Source organism: Nyctereutes procyonoides, unplaced genomic scaffold, assembly GCF_905146905.1.
Source record: "Nyctereutes procyonoides isolate TBG_1078 unplaced genomic scaffold, NYPRO_anot_genome, whole genome shotgun sequence".
NCBI lineage: Eukaryota > Metazoa > Chordata > Mammalia > Carnivora > Canidae > Nyctereutes > Nyctereutes procyonoides.
In genome coordinates, this window is record NW_026575042.1 from 38,480,871 (window position 1) to 38,504,999 (window position 24,129).

The 24,129-nt window shown below is 34.2% G+C and overlaps 1 protein-coding gene across 4 annotated transcripts in view; it reads right to left on the bottom strand.

Moving 5' to 3' along the window:
- Positions 1-643: 643 nt before the first annotated feature.
- Positions 644-24,129, bottom strand: part of XRN1 (5'-3' exoribonuclease 1) — a 110,190-nt gene continuing 86,704 nt past the window's right edge. Inside the window, exons 33-43 of one of the 4 annotated variants that reach the window (XM_055321146.1) lie at positions 22,170-22,278; positions 18,528-18,589; positions 16,839-16,949; positions 16,562-16,684; positions 15,943-16,102; positions 13,754-13,935; positions 12,027-12,140; positions 11,831-11,933; positions 6,725-6,763; positions 6,185-6,345; positions 644-5,565 (exon numbers count right to left, since the gene is read on the bottom strand). In XM_055321146.1, the coding sequence (XP_055177121.1) occupies positions 5,263-5,565; positions 6,185-6,345; positions 6,725-6,763; positions 11,831-11,933; positions 12,027-12,140; positions 13,754-13,935; positions 15,943-16,102; positions 16,562-16,684; positions 16,839-16,949; positions 18,528-18,589; positions 22,170-22,278 (1,467 nt within the window). In that variant the 3' untranslated portion in view covers positions 644-5,262. The remainder of the gene's footprint in view (positions 5,566-6,184; positions 6,346-6,724; positions 6,764-11,830; positions 11,934-12,026; positions 12,141-13,753; positions 13,936-15,942; positions 16,103-16,561; positions 16,685-16,838; positions 16,950-18,527; positions 18,590-22,169; positions 22,279-24,129) is intronic. The other 3 variants (XM_055321148.1, XM_055321147.1, XM_055321150.1) reach the window with 3 other exon arrangements.

A 24,129-nucleotide genomic window follows, 5' to 3' on the forward strand; every position in this document is an offset into this window, starting at 1 on the left:
GAGAGACTTTGGTAAAGTAATGCACCAGAGTTCTATTGTGAGACCTGGCTAATATTAGCAAGGTGTTGTCTTGTGGATTCCCCAGAAGTATGAGTAGAAATTAGAGCCTCTTTCTCTGTGGCTCTCTAAGAACCTTCCCCTGCATAATAGAAAAGACATAGAAAGGACTGTGACAAGGAAAAGAAGAACAGAAAGAGAAGAGTCTCCCAGATGCCCAAGTGAAGAACAAGAACTCTGTGTTTGGAAGCCAGTCAATAGATCTTCATATACACAGGACAAATCCTTATTTACTAACATTTGTAATACACCTAGTATATGTATCTAGTGCTTTATACATATTAATAACACAAAGAGTGTTTTCATCCTTTAGAAGATGAAGAAACTGAGGCTTAGACGTTAATATAACTTGGCAATGCTACTATGATACCGACTTATATACAACTAGTAATAAATAGAGAAAGGTTTTGAACAGTGGCCATCTGAATCTACAATTTTCAGACTTTATCCACCAATCATGCTATGTCAGTTTACTCTAAATGACATAAATTCAAAATACAGATATAAAAAGATAGAGGGTTTAAGTGAATATTGTAATGTTTCTACTTTTGATATTAATGCAAATATACAAGGACAGCTTATGAAATCATTCTCAAGTGTTTAATTAAAATCCATATAGCATTTAACATGTACAGATGTTTAAATTCTTTCAGTGACTCTTATATTTTAAAATCCTTCTGCACAACATTTTAAGGCTAACTTCATGCTAGAGATCTACAAATGTACAACTTAACAACACAAAAATACATTTGGAGTCCATTCCAATGCAAGTTTAAAACACTTTAATTGCAGACAATGTAAAGATATTTAAAAAACAAAAACTACAAAATGAGCACATAAAAGTCTTCCCTTTTGAATTTTTAATAAAATACTGCTCTGTATAAGATCTAATGAAAAATTCCAGTTACTTATAAAATAGCTATGTGAGAAAAGAAATGAATTAAGGTATATATGTATGAATTATATTGTTTAAGTGAACAGAATGTTGAACACTTTGACGACACAGCACACTATTTATTACTCATATATTAAAATAGATGAAAGCCCTCAAAGAAGCAACTAGGTGCAAGCAAAACAAAATGACAAAAAACCAAACCCCCAAACAAAGGAAAAAGCCCCTTAGCTGTAAAGGGAAAGGAATAAAATAACTTAAAGCAAACCGTGGACCAAATTCTCAGTCCTATTATTTCATGATAAACAGTATGAGAATTTGGCTTCAAATTATTAAAACATCTGCATAAACTTAATTATTTGGCCTAGGCAGTTTAATAGTATACCAATTGCTGAAATCAATAGCAATGGGTGTACTGTTGGAAAAACATTAATTTTTACAGGTTTAACTATGTAAAACTATCTACTGGAAACCAGAGTCTCCATCACAAATTGCACTTGAGATGGCTGAATGCATTGATTGAGCAAGGCATAATTGTTGGTTCACTGACATACACACAAACACAAAAGCAGCTATGGATTGCTGATATTCTTAATTACTAAAACTATTTTATACATTTTTTTCCCTCTCTCTCTAAAAAAAAAAAAAAAAAAAAAAAAGATTAGTGGTATCTGAGCTGTTTACTTAGTATGGTTACAGTGGTGAGGCACTGTTGCCTGTTTGTTTCAACGCTGTCTCTTACTGCACCCTGGCGGAAGATGGAGAGGTCTGACGGAAATAAGAACCAGGTCAGCTTGAAAAATATTCATTACTGGAATTTTAAGCTTTATCCCAACTAGGAAAGGAAGCTCCTGTGAAAAAGACTTCTACTGACAAAGCTTACAAACATATACATAAAGAACACTGCCAGTCTGAGAACTATCATTATTTCTAGAAAAATGATAAAGGAGCTTCAGTGATTATTTTTTTTTAAAAAAATAGAGAATGCTTGTTACGATTATCTCTCTCCAATAAATTAATTCTCCTCCATTGTAAAACTCTAATTTGGAAGCAAGATGATCCTAAGAAAGACAGCAAGCTCAAAAAGCTGGGAAATTGCACACCGTTGCTTTAAAAAAGATGCTCTGAACAATGACATAAAGCACATTAGATCAGTGGAGATCTGGACAGTTTTATCTATCTTAAGGTAAGAGTTAGACAACCACTACAAAAATGTATGATTCATTAATTCGGATAGAACAGATGATTAAAAAGTGAGTGAATAAAAAAGCCCCTGCAGCTTTATCTATTTCCTTGAGCTAGAAAGATAGAATATAGCCTGAAAATGCAGTGATTAGATATATCTTATTTAATTGGTTTCCTTCTTCCAATTCCTTCACTGCCCCTCCCCTTAAAATGAAGATTCTAGATTAGTTTGGAAATCTAAAACCAAAGCAAATACCTGATCACAGGAAAAGAAATACCAGAAAATCCTGCATCAAGAGTTCTTCATCTTTCCCAAAAGTAAAAAACAAACCTTATCTTTTCAGTTCTAAAAGAACTACTTATCCCTGCAAGGAACATCTTACATTGAAATCAAGGTACACACAATGGCAAAATTACTGTTTCATGCAAATGACTCTCAGATGCTTAAGACTTTAGTCTACATGATGTTTAAATCAACACATTTTGTCAAATTATAAAACTCAGGTATTGCAGGCAATTGTAACAAGGAACAATGAGACTAGAAGAATCAATTTCAAAATTCACTTAATGCACTAAAAAAAGAGAAATTACTGAATAAGAATATTTAGATTTAACTGCTTTGATTATGTGGAAGCATGAAGCAATATGGGGACTCTGCTCTTCTGTGCCCTATCCAGACCACAGCTTTCACAGAATGTTTACAGCAGCTTCAATAGTCGAAAAGGGCATATTTCTAAACTTTGAGCTGGTCTGAGTTTGCCCCATCCAATAGGGAAAAATTACAAGTTTCCCAAACTATCAACAAATCTAGTCTCCTCAAGATTATCATGAGCTAAAAACAGTCTCTGCTTCGTACATCCTCCACAGAGAGGCACAAGTCCTGTTGATCTCCTACTGATCTCATGCCCACATTTGGAATAGGTCTACAAGAGGAAAGGAATAGAGATGAAGCCTTGACCACTAATCTAGTCATTATCGAGCTCTTTCCTATTTTAATCTCTCTTCAATCTTGACCTTTAGAATGCTATGTTTATTTTAAAAAGGGAGGAAGGAATGAAAAGAAAACACTTTTACTGCCTATCTATGTATAATCATCAGCTCACTTTGCTCCAACACTGGGGAAACATCCTCATGGGTTCAGTGGCAATATGCTTGTTGAAATTTTTCTTAGAGTTTTCAGAAGATGGCACATGCTACTTCCTTTGTACTCTAAAAAAGATGTTGCTTGTGCACTGTTCTCAGAGGGGCCACATAGCAGTGATGAGTGAGGCAATTCTTGAATGCTGGCATTTTTACAGGTACATAAGGTGAAAATTATTACACATTTTAAAGTAGTAAGAGGTTAACAGAACATTATTGTCACAATTTAACTTTTTTGTATTGTATTCTCATAATAGAGACTTCCTTTTCAAAACAAATACATGTTTGTGAGATACTCAGGACAAACACTGAGAATTATTTGAGCCTCATTATTCAAGATCCCACTACAGATAAACATTTCCAACAAGGAAATGCTGGGAACCAATGAATATATCTGAATCTGGAAAACAGAAAATAAAATCACAGAAACTCACATGACTATAATAAATGACAGATAAGGAACATTTATCTCTTACTAAAGGCACTACTAATATACAAATATCCTATTAACATTTAGAGAAACTCTGAAATCAGCAGTTAGAGAAAGGAATCCATTTAGTTCAATATCAGCATTTAAAGAACAAACAGACTAAGATTCATGGCAGAGTTTTTAATGAATTAAATGAAACTGGATATAATAATAAGCAGCTTCATAGAAACATTATGGTTCCTACCTTTTAAAAAAGTATGATAACTTACTTCCTTAAAAATATAAGCATATCACAAAAACTAAAGGATAAATATATGTGTGTGTGTGTGTGTGTGTGTATATATACACACACACACACACACACACATAAAAACTCAGGCCCTGGTACCACTGAGAAATTTTCATAAATTCTAAAATAATTTCAACAGCCACAGCTTGAACAATACACACCCACACATGACATGCAAAGACAAAATGCCAGAGTCACTGAACAGTTCAGCATAAAGCTAAAAATATGGAAACAGAATGAGACAGGCATTTGTCATGTAAATAAAGTACAAACTGATTGTGCCTGTATAATAGCACACCTTAGAGAATTTTTTAAAAAATTAGAATTTCATCAGTCCCAAGAAGCACTACACATGGATCAAACAGTAGAGCTCTCATATATGTTTGAGGAAGCAGGTAAAAAGCTATACAAAAGAATAACACAACTTATTTTCAACTAACAACATGATTAATATATTTTACTTTATTCTATTAGAAGATTAATTTGTAGTTGTTGTACCCTGTAGATTTTGAAACTTAATTTTATTAGAAATTTCTAATGCTGGTTCTTGAATAATCTAAAAAATTGTAATTAATTGCTCAAATCTAGATCGCTATTTATAGTTCTAAGCAGTTAAATGAAATACTCTTCTCAGTATTCTAAAGTTGCTTTGGTACAAAATTTAGAATAAAGCAAAACTGGCAGCACCACAACAAGTGTGATCATTTCACAGCAGGTCTAAAGGACCCTCAGAGACAACAAAATGTAAGTTAAAATACTTATAAATAACAGCCATTCTCCTGACAAACCTGTCACATCATTAAAAAGAGAAATAAAATCCACATTCAGTAAATTACACCTGAGGCCCAATTTTCATGCTCCATTTAATTATCCCTCAATAGTGTAAAAATGTTTTTTTTATTATTGCACTACGATGTCTAATTCATAGTTCAGGATACTTCTAATGATGATAGGCCAAGAGTTAGAGTGATTACATTTTAATGCTTAGTCCACTGATACTATTTTAATGCAAAGTTTAATTTAGTTTTTCTTTTTTTACAGCTTTACTGAGGTATAATTGATGTAAAACAAACTGCACATGTTTAAGATGCACAATTTGATATAGCATGAAAAGTGCCTGAAAAATTAAAACTTTTTAATTGAAAAAAATTTTTAATTGAAACATATTATTTTAAAATAGCATATTCTAATTTTTAATGAGACACAGATATGGATTTCTAAAAAGGTGAGTGGAAAGGAAAGAAATTAATTTAATTCCAAGTACCAAATTTATTCAGAAGGTTTAGAAACGCCAAAATTGACAGCCAGTTTTCTTGATTTTCTTCTTGAAGAAGAGCTTGGTGTTGACTTGTGGTGAGACACATTATGGCCTTGGGAGGCAGCTTCAACTTGAAAAGAAGATGCAGGCTGAGTAATCTGAGAGGACTTTAAGGAAGCTGATGAACTCTCCTGTGGAATCACTTTGGTGACATTGGAAGACCCTGGCTGGCTAGTCTGAAGTGGGGTAGCTTGAGAACACTGGGCCTCCTTACTCTCAAAGTTCTTTTTATTTGCAACCCTTTTCTTAGTAACCTTTAAGGAATAAAAGCATCATTAATTAACAATGTACACAGAAAAAACTAGTGTCATAAACCATGTTGCTAATATCTGTCAATCATGCTGACTTGTGACTTTCACTTAAAATCTCCAAACCAGACTTTAGAAATTAAAGGAATTTAGTTATGAAATTTAAAAATTCTCTGTAACTTAAATATAAAGAAAATTTATATAATATAGTTACATATATTAAAATCACTTTGTGCTAGAAAAGGATATTATTTGCTGTAATTATTATTATTTATTAGAACACAAACTTGAGATAGCAGGGACCAGGTCAGATTGGTCACTGTTGGTCACAATATACATTCTTTTTTTAAAAAATATTTTTATTTATTTTTTAAAGTAATCTCTACACTCAATGTGGGTCTTGAACTCATGACCCTAAGATCAAGAGTTGCATGCCTTATCAACTGAGCCAGCCAGGAACCCTGACCACCAGTCATAATATATAGTCTTAGCACCCAGACCAGTACTGGGCTTCTAGTTGGCATTGAATGAATAATAATTAAATAAACAAAATTTTCTCAATAGTCCTTAAGCATTAAAAAACTAACGCTCTTAAAAATATAGTAATTCTCTTTTGAGGTCTCACCTGTAGAGGTATGAATTGATTGTGCACACCACCTGGCATTCCCCCAGCCATGGGCATGGTCCCAGAATATGAAGTATGATGAAAGGGTTTTCCAGGAACTGGCACTGGTGGTCCCCATGGCATGGAGCCAAAGAGGTGAGATGATGAAGGCATTATATTAGCTGTTAAGAATCATGGAAATTTTCTTTTTTAGTAAAATGGTATAATCAAAACCCTGAAATTTAAGATCTCCCTTTGCTACTCTTTTTTGTTTGTTTTTTTTTTTTTTTTTTTTTTTCATCTTGGCAAAGGGCATACACTTATCTTATGATTAATTTTGCTTACAACATTCCACCTTGGTAATCCCCCTTAGGACCAAGAAATATCTACGTAAGTCAGCTTGTCATTATGCTGTCTGGCTTACAAAGGACAATAGTACCATATACTTATATGAGCTTTAGAAATATTTTTAATACTATTAAAAAATATTAAAAGGATCATGACACTGTCCCTTGGGGGAGAAAAGTCAGGGCACAAAGAGAGAAATCTTAAGGATCTCACCTGCCCCCAATGCTAAGTTGCTTCCATAGTGATCCCAGCCTACAAAAAAACCAAAAAAGCTCAAGTCTTGAAATCTGATCACTTTCATATGACATGTAGAATTTTTCTTTTCCCTATTCTAATATTTGTAATTACAAAAAAAATTACATTTTGTTTCTTATTAAAAGCATACTGAACCAGTAGTTTCCAAACCTGATTTGAGTATCTGAATCACCTGGGGAGCCTATGAAATACAGTTGACATACTATATAAGTATCAGGTGTACAACAGTAGTTTGACATTTATGTACATTACAAAGTACTCACCGTGGTAAGTGTGATTACTACCTGTCACCAAAGTAATTAAAATATTATTGAATATATTCCCTCTGCTGTACTTTTCATTTTTGTGCCTTGTTTATTAACTGGAAGTTTGTACCTCTTGGTTCCTTCACCTGTTTGCCCATATCCCCACACCCTTCTCCTCTGGCAACCACCACTTATGAGTTTGTTCTGTTTGTTTTTAGATTCTGCATATAAATGAAATCATATAGCATTTGTTTTTCTCTGTTTTATTCTGGTGGACACTCAGGTTTCTTCCATAAGCGTGCATACATCTTTCTGAATTAGTGTTATTGTTTTCTTTGGGTAAATACCCAGAAGTGGTATTGCTGATCACTTTTATTCTCAATTTTTTGAGGTACCCAAGCAGTCTGTATTGTTTTTGTTTGTCTGCTTATTTGTTTTCAGAGCGGAGGCAGGGGCGGAGGGAGAAAGAGAATATTAAGCAGACTCCATGCCCAACGTAGAGCTTGACTTTTAATACCATAAAATAGAAATCTATAAAATAACTTTAAAATGTTAATCTGATAATTCATTTTTTCCCCCTGATTAACACTGAAATCTCTTGGCTTTTACCTATACCATGAATTTTAATTGGGTTGTTGGAGGGCACCTATTATAAGACCAAAAGAATTCCAATCATAACCTTAAACTTCTTGGTAGGTAGGAATACAATATTATAAACATGATACAGTAATGAACATAAATGCAATAATTAATATGAAAAAGGTAAAAATTTCAAGCTGTAAAATATTGATAAGTGAAACAATCATTCCTTTTAGATATTACATTCTCATAATCTACATATACTAATTACACTAAAAATTTATATATAGTTACTGGATTCAGTTTTGAAAGTGAAAAGGCAGTCAAATTAAATTAATGACAGTTTTGCTACTCAGGAGCTTAGGTCCTTAGGCAAATTACATTTTCTTTTTTTTAAAATATTTTTTTAAATTATTTATTTATGAGACAGAGAGAGAAAGAGAGAGAGAGAGAGAGAGAGAGAGAGAGAGAGAGAGGCAGAGACACAGGCAGAGGGAGAAGCAGGCTCCATGCAGGGAGCCTGATGTGGGACTCGATCCCAGGTCTCCAGGATCAGGCCTTGGGCTGAAGGCGGCGCTAAACCGCTGAGCCACCCGGCCTGCCCTACATTTTCTTAAAGAGTCAAAATAGTACATACATATTGTAGTAAAAAGATTTTCAACATAATACAGCAGATTATCCCAGGTTTAACAATTTAAGCTGTTTATTTCTACCACTGTTCAATAATTTGCTTACACTACTACATTTTTCAATATTAGGCATTTTTAGATCTACTGATTTCCTATTAAGATATATCAATATTCAAGTAGATTAAAATTAAAATTATTTTATACCATCCTTGCTACTTGATCTGTCCTTCCAATATAAATATATCACAATATTTGTTTAAATAAATGAGGTTTACAGTATGCGGTTGTGTAAATATTGTAATTACAGAGCCAAGTAGGCTACTCTGATTATGTTTTTCTTTTCTCGTAAAGCTTTTATCATTCTTTTAAAAGTACTTATCTTTTTAAAGTACTTTATCTTTTTAAAACTTCTTAGTCTATGTACTTATCCGTAATGTTTTTCCAAATGCTGCCCATCTATCAGATAACTATCTTACCTGCCAAGACCTCCCTCTGCTCTTCCAATTGGGACTAGTTACTTTCTAGACCTGCTAGCATCCTGGGACTTCCATTCATTGTGTAAATTGTGTAAGTATACTTAGGCCTCCTGTGGTTTTGTCTTATGGTTTTTCTTTTCTTTCTTTTCTTTTCTTTTCTCTTCTTTCTTTCTTTTCTTTTCTTTTCTTTCTCCTTTCCTTTCCTTTCCTTTCCTTTCCTTTCCTTTCCTTTCCTTTCCTTTCCTTTCCTTTCCTTTCCTTTCCTTTCCTTTCCTTTCCTTTCCTTTCCTTTCCTTTCCCCTCTCTTCCTTTTTCTTTCTCTCTCAGAACTACTTTGTTTTGCTGGAGCATATAAACCTCTAGCTTCTTACGAAAGGGTGCATAAGAAGTAGATTTGCACATCTAACAATGTATTCTACCTTGCACAAGATTCATAGTTTGGCTATACAGAGAAATCTAAGATAAAACAAATTCTGACTCAGAATTTTGATGTATTCAATGCTCAACGGCTTCCCAGTTTTTTTCAGGCATCCTCTTTACCACTGGTATTCTCAATTTCAGGGCAATCTCTATCTCTTTTCATTCACCGTGATAAGCATTTGATGTCTCTTTCAATTTAGAGTTGCACGTCCTTTAGTCGAGAAAACTTTATCTTATTTCTTTGATGCTTTCTTCCTTTCTATTTGTCTGTGGTTTATTGGTCTGGAACTTTAAATAAATAGGTATTGGATCTGTACACTCTTCCTCTAAATCTCCCTTCTTTCTGATTTTCCCCTATTCTCTCTTTGACTTTGCTAGGGCTTTATCTATTGGAATTTAAAATTTCAACTTAACAATTTAGTTCTTGGGGATCCCTGGGTGGCGCAGCGGTTTGGCGCCTGCCTTTGGCCCAGGGCGCGATCCTGGAGACCCGGGATCGAATCCCATATCGGGTTCCCGGTGCATGGAGCCTGCTTCTCCCTCTGCCTGTGTCTCTGCCTCTCTCTCTCTCTCTGTGACTATCATAAAATAAAAATTAAAAAAAAAAAAACAAAAAACAATTTAGTTCTTATTCTCCAATTATTCTTCTTTCTCCCCCCTTACATTCTTGTTCTTCTGTTTTAGTTGCAATATTGTTTTTATCTAAGAATATTAAGTGTGAACTATCTTTGAAGTCTTATTTATTTCCTATATTATCTCTATGTCTAGGTTCCTTTCATTTGTCTTTTTTTGGGCTCTTTTAATTTTAGAGATTTTTCCCAAAATGTTCAGGATCTCTCACAGTCTAGTATCTATTCATATTAAAGAGTGAGGCACTAAAACTGTGATTAGAAGCAGTGTTTGTGGTAAGGGGTTAGATGACTTGAGGGTTTCTCTCTAGGATAGTCCTAAGAGATCCACTTCTCATTGGTAGCAAGCCACTCTTTTGGTTGAAATATCTTCCAAGTCACCAGGTCTTTTCTTTAGAGTTCAATGAATTTCTGAAAAGAACCATCTTTCCACTTCCTATATGAGCTAAGGCTGGCTACAAACTAAGAATAGGATTGGGAAAAGGAAATTTACCTTAATCTTAGTTATCAGCCTTATACTCTACTTTGTGCCTGGCATCCCCATATCTATGCAGCCCTCTGTAGTACATACCTCCAGTGCTCTGTCTGAAGAGGCAAATGCATGGCTGTATAGGGGAAGGATATGCAGAAGAGTCCCATTCTTCCATATTCAGACTTTGAAACAATCCTCCTGTTTTCAGCTCATGTCTCACTGGAAGCTCTGTTAGCTTCTGACACTTCCAAGTTCTGAATCTCTTGGGATTTGTGAGGGATGAGCTGCTCATCAACTCATTTGTATTATCTTCTACAGATATTTTAGTTGGTAACTTATCCCTACTCTGCTAAATTAGTTACTACTCCTTCAATTGCTTTTCTCATCTGGAACTCTTTTCAAATTTCTAATCTGCTGATATTTCTTCTTTCATTTATCTGTCCTTGTAGATTTACACCTTTAAAATCATTTATTGTTCAGTTTCATTTAGTTTGGGCAAAGAGAAGAGATAACTTGTTTCATCAGTATTATTAAAATTTTAAAAAGATTTTATTCATTTATTCATGAGAGAGAGAGAGAGAGAGAGAGAGAGAGAGAGAGAGAGAGAGAGAGAAAGAGAAAGGCAGAGACACAGGCAGAGGGAGAAGCAGGCTTCATGCAGGGAGCCTGATGTGGGACTCGATCCCGGGTCTCCAGGATCAGGCCCTGGACTGAAGGCGGCAGTAAACTGCTGAGCCACTAGGCTGCCCGCATTATTAAATTTTATAATGCTGGTAGTGAGGATTTGATATATAGAGGTCTTAGAATAATACCTGGCATATAGTAAGCTCAGAAAAGAAATTTTTAAACTTCAAATAAACAAATGATTGGTTTTAAAATGATGATGATTAGGATATAAAGAAGCCAACTGCTATTAGGAAAAAGTGATGATAAAAAGACATATTTAATGAGCTTAAGATTTAGAATCATGAAATTACAAAATGATTTCAAAGAAATCCTGGACACAGCCTAGCATAAATAAGAAAATGGAGTTCCTAAAAGGTTACACGTTTTCCTCAAAGTCAGTAAAAGAGCCTGGACAAAACCATCCTGATTCCAGTGATCTTTTCATTCCCTCAGAACATTTCGAAGACCCCAAATGGCTACAGGAAGCAGGGAGCTACCTGGTTGATAACTCAGGCTCTACTTAAGGAGAAAGACAGTTATGAGAGAATATTGAGAGATACATAGTAAGGTTAAAAACTCCTTCATTCTTCATCTCCTTCATCATCAAAGGCAGTTTCTTTCACATCCACAGCTTCCAAGCCTTACCTGTTTTTTATCCCTCTACCTCTGTTTTCTTTCTGTTTTGGTGTCTGACTTAAATCCAAATTCATCTGGTGGCAGCTACGGGGGAATAAGGAACTGCCCAGAACAAAGAACAGTCCTACTTTAGCCACAGTGGAGCCACAATTCTTTCTTTCATTCCCTAGACATTTAGATAAATTTTTTGGTTTCCTCAAAATGATACTTCTTAAAATAACTTTCTAGTATATGTGCTGCTGAAATGAGCACTTGAAATAACTTTTTAAAAATAGTAACTCAATAAATATTTAGAAGAGCCAAATATCTCACCAGTAGTTTGAGGAAAAACTGGAGGAATGGTTCCAGGTGGTACAGCAGGAGGATAATTTGGAAATAGTGGTGGAGGCAAAGGGAAATTCACTCCCAAAGAGCCCTATGGAAGTATTTAAAAGTTAGAAGACCATGCAAAAAAACATCCATAGAGATTAATTAAAAGTTTAGTAGAGAAGTCAGGATCAATTCTTACCAATTGTTGTAAAGCAAAAAGTGCAGCTTTTTCCTTGGCTTCATTTTCAGAATGGCACTGTGGTCCATGTACCAGTAAGCCATTAGATAACTTTACCTGGCAAACTGTCATTGTCTAAAAAAGAATATGAATGTTTGTAAAGTTATCTGTCTAGGATGTTGGTGTCCTCCCCTTAAGCTTAGTCTAAACAAGCAGAATAATTTCATGTGACAGTCTATAAAAAAGTATTCAAAAATCCAAAAAGGATGATCGGTTTAGTTTTGGATTGCCCTGCAAAAATTTTAGAATTGTTTTCTTATCTTGCAATGCTTATAAAATAAAATGCTCCTTAATTAGCTCAAGGGTCAAAAATCCTAATACAAATGAAAGCCAACAATTTTTTTTTTCTTTATACCAAGGGTTGTAGGCCTTTTGGTTGTTTTTATAAATAAGGTGTTTTTATTTTTGTTTTGCAACATAGCCGAGTCCATTCTTTCATGTGTTGCCTATGTTTACTTTCATACTTTAACAGCCTCGCTGAGTAGTTGCGATAGAGACCATATGGTCCACAAAGCCTAAATTATTTACTATCTGGCCCTTGAAAAAAAAATTTGCTGACTCCCTTCCACAAACAGATATTTAATTAATATGAATTAATTGCCAAAATCTGAAAGACTTAGCAGTAATGACCAATCTTATGTTCACATTTAAGTTATAACTTCTTATTATACATTTTTTGTCTTACAAAAATTTTTTTAAAATTCTACTTTTTAAAAAGATAGTCATTTTTGTGTAATAATGTTAGTTTAAGTTTGCTTTCTAAGTGAGACTATATCAAGAACTTGGATATGAAGAGGATAAAACAATCCTCCCTGTAGTAAGTGGTTCTTAAGGTACATTTTGGGGATCCTGGGGGTCCCTGAAACCCTTTAAGGAGGTCCTTGAAGTCAAAACTATTTTCATAATAGTATTAAGGTGTTATTTGCCTTTTCCACTCTCAGTTTCTTACAAGTATAAACAGGACAGAAAATTCACTGATTTAGCTTTAGATTCCACATTGCAACTAACTTCTAAGAAAATATCACATTATAATGTAGTAGCGAAAAATATCCACTATCTGAAAAAGTTATTAAAATTCTCTCCCTTTCTCTATCAATCAGTTTGGGCCAGATTTTTCTTTGTGTATTTCAACTAAAATACAGGACAAGAGACTGATAATAAGAAGCAAATATGAGAATCTAGCTTCTCTGTTAAGCTAGGGATGGAAAAGATGCAAAAATGTAGAGCAGTTGCCACTCTTCCCACTAAGTTTTTGAAAAGTTATTTTTAATAAGTATTTTTAATGTTTTCCAGTTTCATTTCTAAAAGTTAATATGGACAGAACACAAGTAAACAAAAATTGTTGAAGGTCCTCAAAAAAAAAAAAAAGTGGGAATTTATGAGGCCCAAACTTGGTCTACAGCAGCAGACCAAGATCCCTAGCTCTATCAATCTGTCCAGGCGATGTGCTGCCCAGGTTCCTCTCTGTCAGCATCTCATCTCTGTGGGCTCTGCGATAAACATGAGTGACCCATAGTGGGAAATATAAGTCTATGTCGCTCAGAAAGAAAAAAAAAAAGTCAGCTCCATATTATTATTTTATTTAAAAATTTTTTTCCATTATATTATTTTTAGCCAAAGATTTTCAGTCAATTTATTTAAGTTCAGTGTTAAAGAACTTATATAAATGGAACAGTAATATACTATACCTGTGGTGTTCTAAGAAAGGAGAAATCTGGTTGTGGCATTCCAACAAGGGAACAAATTCGAGAAAGTTCAGTTACTGGTGTGGACACAGGAGGGATATGGCTGGAAGCAGGCCAACACACATGGTCCATAGACTGAACATTATGGTATTCGCTAGTACTGTGAGGCTTATTCATATAAGAAGCTACCAAAAACAGAAAAGGATTTCTAAATGTTATATTGAAGGATCCAATTACTGTAAGGTTTTACAGATAGCAAGCAGAAAACTGTTAAAACGTGAAAAGAGGAATCTCCTGTGAAGCAAATATTGGAACCGTTTAGTATTGCCTAAAATTACCAAGAATTCAGTAAAGATTTTTAGATGATTATAACTGATTAATGATACATGACTACGACAAAGATTCTTAAAATATGGTAAGTAGCTGACTACTAAAAATGGACATCTCGAGAGATCAATGACTATATAATTATATTTGAGCAAAGCAAAATTTGAACAAGCAAATAGTTTTCTTGATCTGATTTACAATTAATTCCTAAATTGTGAGGCTTTGGCTTCAGTCTTGTCCAAATACCATCCTATATTCTGAGACACGTGGATAAACGGTTTTGTTGCTCCCAAATGATGCTGCTTAAATGTTTTTTCTAAAAGTAACCCTTTTAAAAAGTACTTTTAGAAGATGATTAAAACATTCTAAAAGTTCACTTTATGATCAATAAACTGGCTAATAGAACAAGAGCATACCTCAGTGAAGAATGAACCTAAACTTCTTATAGATTACAAAAAGGTAAAGTGGCTTGCCCAAAGTCACAACTTATTAGCTCTGTAATTTGGGCTGGTTTCTGAGCTCTTCATTCTTTTTTTTTTTTTTTCTTAAAGATTTTATTTATTTATTCATGAGAGAGAGAGAGAGAGAGAGAGAGAGCCAGAGACATAGGCAGAAAGAGAAGCTGGCTCCCTGTGGGGAGCTCGATGTGGGACTCAATCCGGGACCCCAGGATCACGGCCTGAGCTAAAGGCAGATGCCCAACTACTGAGCCACCCAGGTATACCACGAGCTCTTAATTCTAAGACATATCATATTCTTCACTATTCTGAAATAAATAAAGCTAATTGTTTTTGACAGTGGTCTTTTCCAGTTTGTTTTAAAATTTTATTTTGTTCTATTTCAAGAGCATGTCTGTCACCATGATAGTTTCCTAATAGTTACTGGAATTCAAAATTAATTTATTCTAATATGCACTGGAATATAAAATAAATGAAGCTAGGCTCCAGATTTTGATCTGGCCCAACTTACTTTTGCATTATTTATTCTTCCTAGGAGGCTTTTGCAGAGAATTACACAGACAAAATGCTAAAGTATAGGGGACACAGATAGTAGGAGCCATGATGGACATGCATTAAAATCTGGCATGTGCCAGATGGTATGCTATAGGCTTTATAGTTTTAAGATAAGTACCTACTTTCCAATATCTCCCTTCATTATTTTTTTTTAAGAGAGGGAGAGAGAAAGGGGGTGGGGGAGAGGCAGAGGGAAAGGGAGAGAATCTCAAGCAGGCTCCATAACCAGCATGGAGCCCAATATGGGGCTTGATCTCATAACCCTGAGATCATGACCTGAGCCAAAATCAAGAGTTGGATGCTTAACTGAGCCACCCAGGCACCCCTCCATTAATTATTTTTAATTGATTTTATAACTTTTTCTATTTTTATGTTGGTCAAGCTATCGTAACATAATACTAATATCAATTATTGTTTCCTATAGTATGCCAGACACAGTGCTGTTTTATATTTATCACATAATTATAACACGTCATTTGCAATGTTATTCTCATTTTATAAATAGAAAAAAATCTTAATAAAGTTAATGTATTTAAGCTAATTGTTTTTAAATTACTGAGGAATAAAAGCTAGAATGTGAAAACTTTCCTAGATTTGAGTACTACAGAATAAGAATCTACAATAGCACAATTTAAGTAATCATAAGACAGAAACTATATAGATCTATTTGTTACATAATTATATTATTATTTAATGACAAGTATAAAAATTATACTCTCATTTGTTACTCTTAATTATACTCTTTAAAAAATGCAAGTAGTTTTATTTTCAAAAGCTTGTGACAAAAACCCCCAAATGAACTGAAGACTTGAAATGATACTGGTTATTAATAATAATACTTGGTTTACGTACTTAATTTCTTATTTTGTTTAGGCTGGGAGGAAGGTTCATATTCATCTCTTCTATTAGAGGACACAGGGACTTCATTACCAAACTGCTTCATTTCATTTTTATGGTCCACAGCATCAGAGCCATCAATTTTTAGTATTTCTTTAAGCATCCGAGTTCCCTTCTGTTTTGAAAATGATTGTATGAGGATGGTGGGGGTAGGTGGAGAAAAGTTAACATTAGACTTACAGAGCTATAAACCCTCTTTTAATGAGTTCCATTGTTAAAAATTAAGATGGTAACTACATTTAGATAAGGTGTAAGCAAAATCAAGTCTAGAGTTGAAAAAAAATACACATGTTTTCTTCCACAGAAATAATACTTAATCCTTCTATTTAACCTGACCAAATTGTCTGGTAGCAATGTTTGAAAAGGAAGGGAGCTATACGGTTTAAAGAGGAAAACAAAAAACAGATAGCTAAATTCCCTAGGGAGGCATGGTTTTCCTCACAATATGACAATAATGATGCAACACACCAGTACATGGGAGAGAAAACTGTTTTAACAGCTGCGTGGGGTATATATGCATATAGGCCACAACAGTGAAATTACTCTAGTACAAAAGCTCTAACAAACTACGAACCATAGCAAATGACTGCGGTGACAAAAGTTCTTCACTTGGAGGTTCTTCACGATGAGATGACTGTATTTCATTTTCTCTGGAGATATTCAAGGATGCTAAAAAGTTCTCAATTCCAGGGTTAGGCTAAAGGGATAAATATTTTGTGCATGAAGATGAAAATATAAGGACATAGAAAAGGCTAAGAATTTTAGGTATAAAAATGATCATTTACTTTTTACTCAATCAACTTCCCAGGTGCTAAAGTTTGGGAAGAGAAATTGAATAAATAGTCTTTTACCTTATCAATAGCATTTGGGTAACCAGTCACAACCTTTTGGTTTTCTGAGACTTCTGCACTTTCATTTCTCTTCAATAGCTTAATATTACATTTGGCAGGCCCTCCAATCGTCTATAAAAGAGTAAGAATGAGCTTTTTGTGCAAGTAACACTTAATAGTGTTCTAAATAAATTGGTGCAAGTGTTTTTATGTGCCATTTTCTTTTATATCATAAGAAGGAGACCTGCAAACTTGGATGAGCAAAAACTTAGATCTTTATCTTCATTAACTTCTAAATGAATTTAGAAGTTTTCCTTCAATTATGAATGTCGGCAATAGGGGTGATTCTAATTGTCTTTCAATATAATTAAATTTCTTTCAAATCTTACATATTTTATTTTAGCATTAAAAATAATATTCTGAGGGATCCCTGGGTAGCACAGCGGTTTGGTGCCTGCCTTTGGCCCAGGGCGTGATCCTGGAGACCTGGGATCGAATCCCACATTGGGCTGCCAGTGTATGGAGCCTGCTTCTCCCTCTGCCTATGTCTCTGCCCCCCCCCCTCTATCTCTGTGTGACTATCATAAATAAATAAAAATTAAAAAAAATATTATTCTGAGAAAGAATCCATGAAAAAGTTTATAGATTCCTTCTCCAGAATAAAGGAAATTATGGCATAAGAGTTTCTGAAAAAGAGGACCTTAAAAGTCAACCATTTACTGGTATCTAAATATTAACAGATTCTATTTACTGAGACCCTGTTATGTGCCAAATATTCTGCTAATATTTCTTTTACAAATTCGATACATTACTAACTTATAAAAGATCTAATTTTTTAAAACTTCATATTAAAATATAGTATGCATAAAGTACATATACCATAAGTGTACATGTTGAATGTTTTTAGAGTAAAAATTTGATATTCTTTGATTATAAAATGTGTATATTCTCCTTACCAATCATCAGAGGCTATATAAAATAAAACATAAATGATTTCAGCTTCCTCCCATCAAGCTACTCCATAGAATTAACCATTAACTTTGGCAGGTTGATTCTAAATTGATTCACTGAATACATACACATATTTCCACATATTTTATACATACATTCATTATGTAGGTATGTTTGTATGTATGTAGGTACATATGTATATAGACTACATATATGGAGTGAGACAAGTAACCTATTTTTACTCCATTTTATTTTACTTATTTTTAAATATTTTATTTATTCATTTGATAGAAAGAGAGAGCACAAGCAGGGGGAGCGTCAGACAGAGAGAGAAGGAGAAGTAGGCTCCCCGCTGAGCAGGAAGGCTGATGTGGGGCTAGATCCCAGGACCCTAGCATCACGACCTCTGACAAAGACAGATAGGTGCTTAACCTACCTAGCCACCCAGGTGCCTCTTTACTCCATTTTAAAGATGAAGATAGTTGAGGCCGTGAGCGGTATAATGAGTTTCTCAAGGCCACCCAACTATTAAATATATATATGTGTTTGTATATATACATACACATACACATATATACGAACATTTCTAGTCCCAAATCCTGACTCTAATTGTGTAACCTCTCATCTAAGTGTCAGAGGTAATTACATACTTTAGTAACCTTCTTGTCACACACCTTATGGATTTGGGCTGTAAAATTCAGATGCCACAGAGCTACTAACAAAAGTTGGCTACTAGAAATTTGATTTAAGAAAGCTTACCTGCTTATTTGATATTTTTTGTAACCGAGTCTCAGTTTTAGGACTCTTACACTCTTCTTTAACTAGAAACAAGAAAATAGGAATTATGGTAAGTGAAAAATACTGCTACAAACAGTTAAATTTACCAAATATTTGCTATAGCAAGACTGTGTTGAAAACTTACAGAATTCTAAGAAGAAAAAGGCCTTCATTTTGAAAAATTATAATGTAGATGAGTGGGAGAAGAGATACAGATAACAATCATAAAGGAAAGGAAAGGTGACATGTAACTGAGTCTCAAGGTATGTAAGCTTGCAAAAGGCAGAGTAGGAGGTTAAGCATTCTAGGCAAAGGAAATAACAGGAGAAAAGAAATGGAGGCACAAAACAAGGAATGTATTTATGGAACTCTTAAATAGAATAGTTCTGCTGGAGGTCAAGGAACATAATGGAACTAATCTGGTAGGCAATCAGCAACTGATCACAGAAAGGTTTTGAGCAAGTAGTGATCTGATCAGAATTGTGCTTTACGGAGATTAAAATATGGCAGTGGCTTACTGAAAAGATAGAAGGAGTGTAAGAGAAAAACTAAGAAGCTATTTTAGTATTCTTGTTAAGGGGACATTGAGAAAATGGTAGGAAAAATGAAAAGGATAAATTAGAAGAAGGACGAAGGGTGCCTGGGTGGCTCAGTTGGTTAAATGTCTGCCTTTAGCTCAGTCCATGATCCTTGGGTCCTGAGATTGAGCCTCAAATGTGGATCCTTGCTCAGCAGGGAATCTGCTTCTCCTCCTACTCCCCCTGCTTGTGCTCTCTCTGTCAAATAAATAAATAAAATCTTAAAAAAAAAAAAAGGAGGAAGGTAGAAAGGAAAAAAGGAAGAAGGAAGGAGGAAAGAGAAGGTGAAAAAAGCAGCAGGGAGGAGGGATGGGATGAAGAGAGAAGGGAAGACATGAACAAATATAGGAAGACAGGGAATAGGAGAGGGGAATAAAAAGGGCAGAGGAGGGGGAGGTAAGGGAGGTAAGGAAGAAAAGGAAGGGAAAGAAATAATCTTTTGCAAAAAGGAGGAAAAGAAAAAGCAAGTTAATATGTACTGACATGAAGCCTTTGTTGAGACACACACAAGAAAGCTAACTGGAATTCCAGATAATGTAGTTTATATATATTCATGTAAATAATGATTTGAAGAAAAATCACACCATATTTCAGTTAAACATAAAATATTTAAGTTGTATTTATCAGATTTATAGGGACATTAATCTATAGTTAAAATGTAAAAAAAAACCAAAACAAAAATAAGTTAGGAACTGGTACAAAAAGTAGTTTAGCAATTATCAACCTGAATCAAGGTTATAAAATCACAAATTTTTTTGAAAATAGCTTTTTAGAAAAATATTTTAAAAGGCCATTCTTGGGACACCTGGGTGGCTTGAGCATCCAACTTTTGGTTTTGACTCAGGTCATGATCTCAGGGTCATGGGATTAAGCCCCACATTGGGCTCTACACTCAGTGCAGAGTCTGCTGGAGATTCTCTCCCTCTTCCTCCCCTCAGCACTTCCCTCTACTCTTTCTTTCAATAAATAAAATATTTAAAAAAAGAAAAAACAGTTCCACTGATAATAAATAGCATTAAAAACAATATAATACTAGGAATACATTTTTAAAAATATGTAAGGCTTGTATACTGAAAACTACAAGACATCACTGAAGGAGGGATGCCTGGGTGGCTCAGCAGTTGAGCGTCTGCCTTTGGCTCAGGGTGTGATCCTGGTGTCCCAGGATCGAGTCCGTATCAGGCTCCCTGCATGGAGCCTGCTTCTCCCTCTGCCTGTGTCCCTGCCTCTCTATCTCTCTGTGTCTCTCATGAATAAATAAGTAAAATCTTAAAAAAAAAAAAAAAGACATCATTGAAGGAAATTAAAGAAGACTTAAATAAATGGAAAGACATTCATGGATAGGAAGATAATACTGTTAAGATGACAATACTCTCCAAAATGATCTACAGATTCAATGCAATCTCTATAGAAAATCCAGCTGCCATTTTCGCAGATATAGGGAGGGTGATCCTATAATTCATATAGAATGCAAGAGATCAGAACAGACAAAACAATGTTGAAAAAGAAAAACAAAGCTGGAGGACTCAAAGTTCCAAATTTCAAAATTTATAACAAAGCTATAATAAATTAAGATAGTGTGTTCTTTGCATATAGATGGCATATAGATCCATGGAATAGAATTGAGAAGTCATAAATAAACCCATACATCTATAGTCAATTGATTTAGAACAAGGGTACCAAAAAAATTCAATGGGGTGCCAAGAAAATTCAATGCAAAAAGAACAGACTTTCAGCAAAGGGTGCTGAAACAACTGGATATCCATATGCAAAAGAATGAATATGGATCCCTACTTTATACCATATACAAATACTTAGAAATAGATCTAAATATAAGACCCAAAACTACAAATCTCTTAGAAGAAAAGACAGGTATAAATCTTTGTGACCTTAGATTATGCAATTGTTTCTTGACTATGATACCCAAAGCACAAGTGACTAAAGAGGAAGTAGAAAAGATAAATTAGAATTGATCAAAATTAAAAACTTGTTTCAAGGACACTATAAAGTTAAAAAAAAAAAAGGACACTATAAAGTTAAAAAGACAAACCAAAAAGCAAGAGCACTTATTTGCAAATCAAATATCTCAATATGCATGTAGTGCATAGAAGATGTAAAGGACTCACATAACTCAAGGATGCAAAGAAAAATAATTTAATTTTAAAATGAGCACAGGACTTGAATAAGCATTTCTCCAAAGATACACAAACTGTCAACAGGCACATCAAAAGATGCCCAATGTCTTTAGTCATTAATGAATCACAAATGAAAACCACAAAGATATTTAACTTTACACCTACTAGGCCTGCTGTAATAAAAAAGATGGGCAGCAGCAACTATTATGGAAGATGTGGAGAAATTGGATTCTCATATATTGCTGGTGGGAAACAGCAGTTGGAAAACAGTTTGGTAGTTCCACAAAGAGTTAAACAGAGTTAACATATGACTAAGTAATTCTACTCAATTGGATGTATACTCAAGAGAATTGTAGATGTATGTTCACACAAAAACTTCTACATGGATATTCATAGCAGCATTATTCATTATAGCCCCAAAGTGGAAACAATCCAAACATCCATCAATAGATGAATGGATAGACAAAATGTAGTATTTATACAATGTACTATTATTCAGCCATAAAAAGGACTGAAAAAAAAAAAAGGAATGAAGTATTGATACATACTATAACTACATCATGGATGAACCTTGTGTTCATTATGCCAAGTGAAGGAAGCCAGTCACAAAAAGTCACGAATTTTATGATTATATAAAATGTCCACAGAAAGTAAATTAATAGTTGCCAGGGGCTGGAGGAATGACTGCTAATAGGTATGGTGTTTCTTTTTGGAGTGATGAAAATTTTCTAAATCGAGGAAATGGAATAGGTTGTACAACTTTGTGAAAAAAAAAAAAACAAAAAAAAATCACTAATTAAATACTACAAAAAATGAATTTCATGCCATGTGAATTATAACTCAATAAAACTTATAATTAATAAAAAAGGAAGCAGTTAGCATCATAAATATATTTTTAACTTTAAACTTACATTTTCTGTGAGGCTCATGTTTTCTTTGCTGACATTTAACACTGTTGTCAGTAAAGCCAGATTTATGATGTTGAGTTACTTGACTTATTTCTTGAGGTAGAACTGCAACCTGAAAGTTAAAATTCTTATAAATGATTTATTTAAACTCTTAATATTATCACTATTTTCTTCAAGGTGATAAAGTATTTGGCTGTAGAACTAAATAACAAGAGAGCTGACATTTGAGCTCAACTCTAAAACCCATTTCACAGTACCATATCAGAGAAAAAGTATGCCAGAAGTTTAATTAGAAAATATTCTAGTTTTGGGTATAGTTTTTTGGGTTCTTCTATTTGATGTCTACATAAAGCTATTTACTACTCACATTGCTGTATTTTGCCAATAAAAGCTTACATTTTTCAAAAAAAAAAAAGATTTTTTTAGAGCAGTTTTAGATTTACAACAAAATTGAAAGATACAGAGATATTTCATATCCCTTCTGTTTCTGCACATTCTCCAATATCAACATTCTCCACCAGAATGGTACATTTATTACAATAATGAACCAACACTGACACATCATTATTACTCAAAGTCCATAGTTTATGTTGGGTTCACTCTTGGTGTTATACATTCTATGAGTTCAGACAAATGCATAATTACATGCATGAGCCATTACAGTATCATACAAATTATTGTCAATGCCTTTAAATCTTTTGTGCTCTGCCTATTGATCCTTTCCTCCTAATCTCTGGGAAACCACTGATTTTACTGTCTCCATAGTTTTGCCTTTTCCAGAGCTTGAATATGTTTTTAAAAATCATGTTATCTAGAATTTGCTCATCAGATGAATACTAGGTTGCTTATTAACAAATGCTTCACAGTTTTAAGTGATATATGTGGTGGCTCGTAATTCTTGGAATGTAATAGGAAATACAACATGACAGTGTTTAGCTGATATAAATAATGAAACAGAACCCAATAAGAGAAGCAGCATGCAGAAAATCTTGAGGAGGTATAGTATCAAGTACTGAGTTTATCTCAAGGAAATAGGTGGTAAAATAATTAGCAGACCTTGCTGGAGATCAAGGGGGCATTTTGATAGAGAGGAAAGTGGAAGGAATAGTAAGAACACATAACCAGAAACAGGAATTATCTACTCGTGGGAAGAAAGTAAAGTAAAGATACCAATCTTACTAGAACAGACCATTTTACTAAAGAGTTGGACATACCTTATAAAAGAATTACGTAGAGTTAGATTATAGAAGGCCTAGATACTAGTTTCAGTTGAGGCTGAATTTCACTAGTACTGCCCCATATATTCTATATTTGAAAAACATTCTTTTACGGCTGGGAAAGAGGTCATCTAAGGCCCAAGGAAATTAGAGTTGCTCAATTTGAGTCACCAAATCTAATTTCCTGATTCTGAGTCCAGTACCAGATTTATCACACCACAGTGCCTCAGGCAATAAACTGAGTTCAAACCCAGGAACTCTTATTAATTTTGCTCAATTATGCCACTGGGCCAACATAGGTGAAAGGATCTCCAAGAAAGATCATTAGGAAAGATACATCAAGTAGTACTAAGAAGGACTAAAAAGCAAAGAGATAAGAAGCAGGAAGCACAGATAGGAGGTTAATCTGGGTTTAGGATGACAATCGAAGGTCCAGTTGTGGGAACTGGCAAGATATAAAGACTTAGAATCTCACTGCAAAAAAAAAAAAAAAAAAAAGGAAAAAGGTTTTATTCCATGCTTTTCAGAATATATGCTTGGGGAAATGGTAGTGTTAAAAATAAGGGTAAGAGAAGAAGCTTTAGGTGAGGTCAATTCTGATACATCTTGCAGTTGAGGTGATGGTGTGGTGTCCACCTATACGTGTCTTCTAGAAAGTTAGAGATACTGGCTTAGATCCTGATTGAGAGGTATGGGTCACAGAGATTAAGTGGTAATTAGCAGTGAAGTAAGAGACAGCATCACCA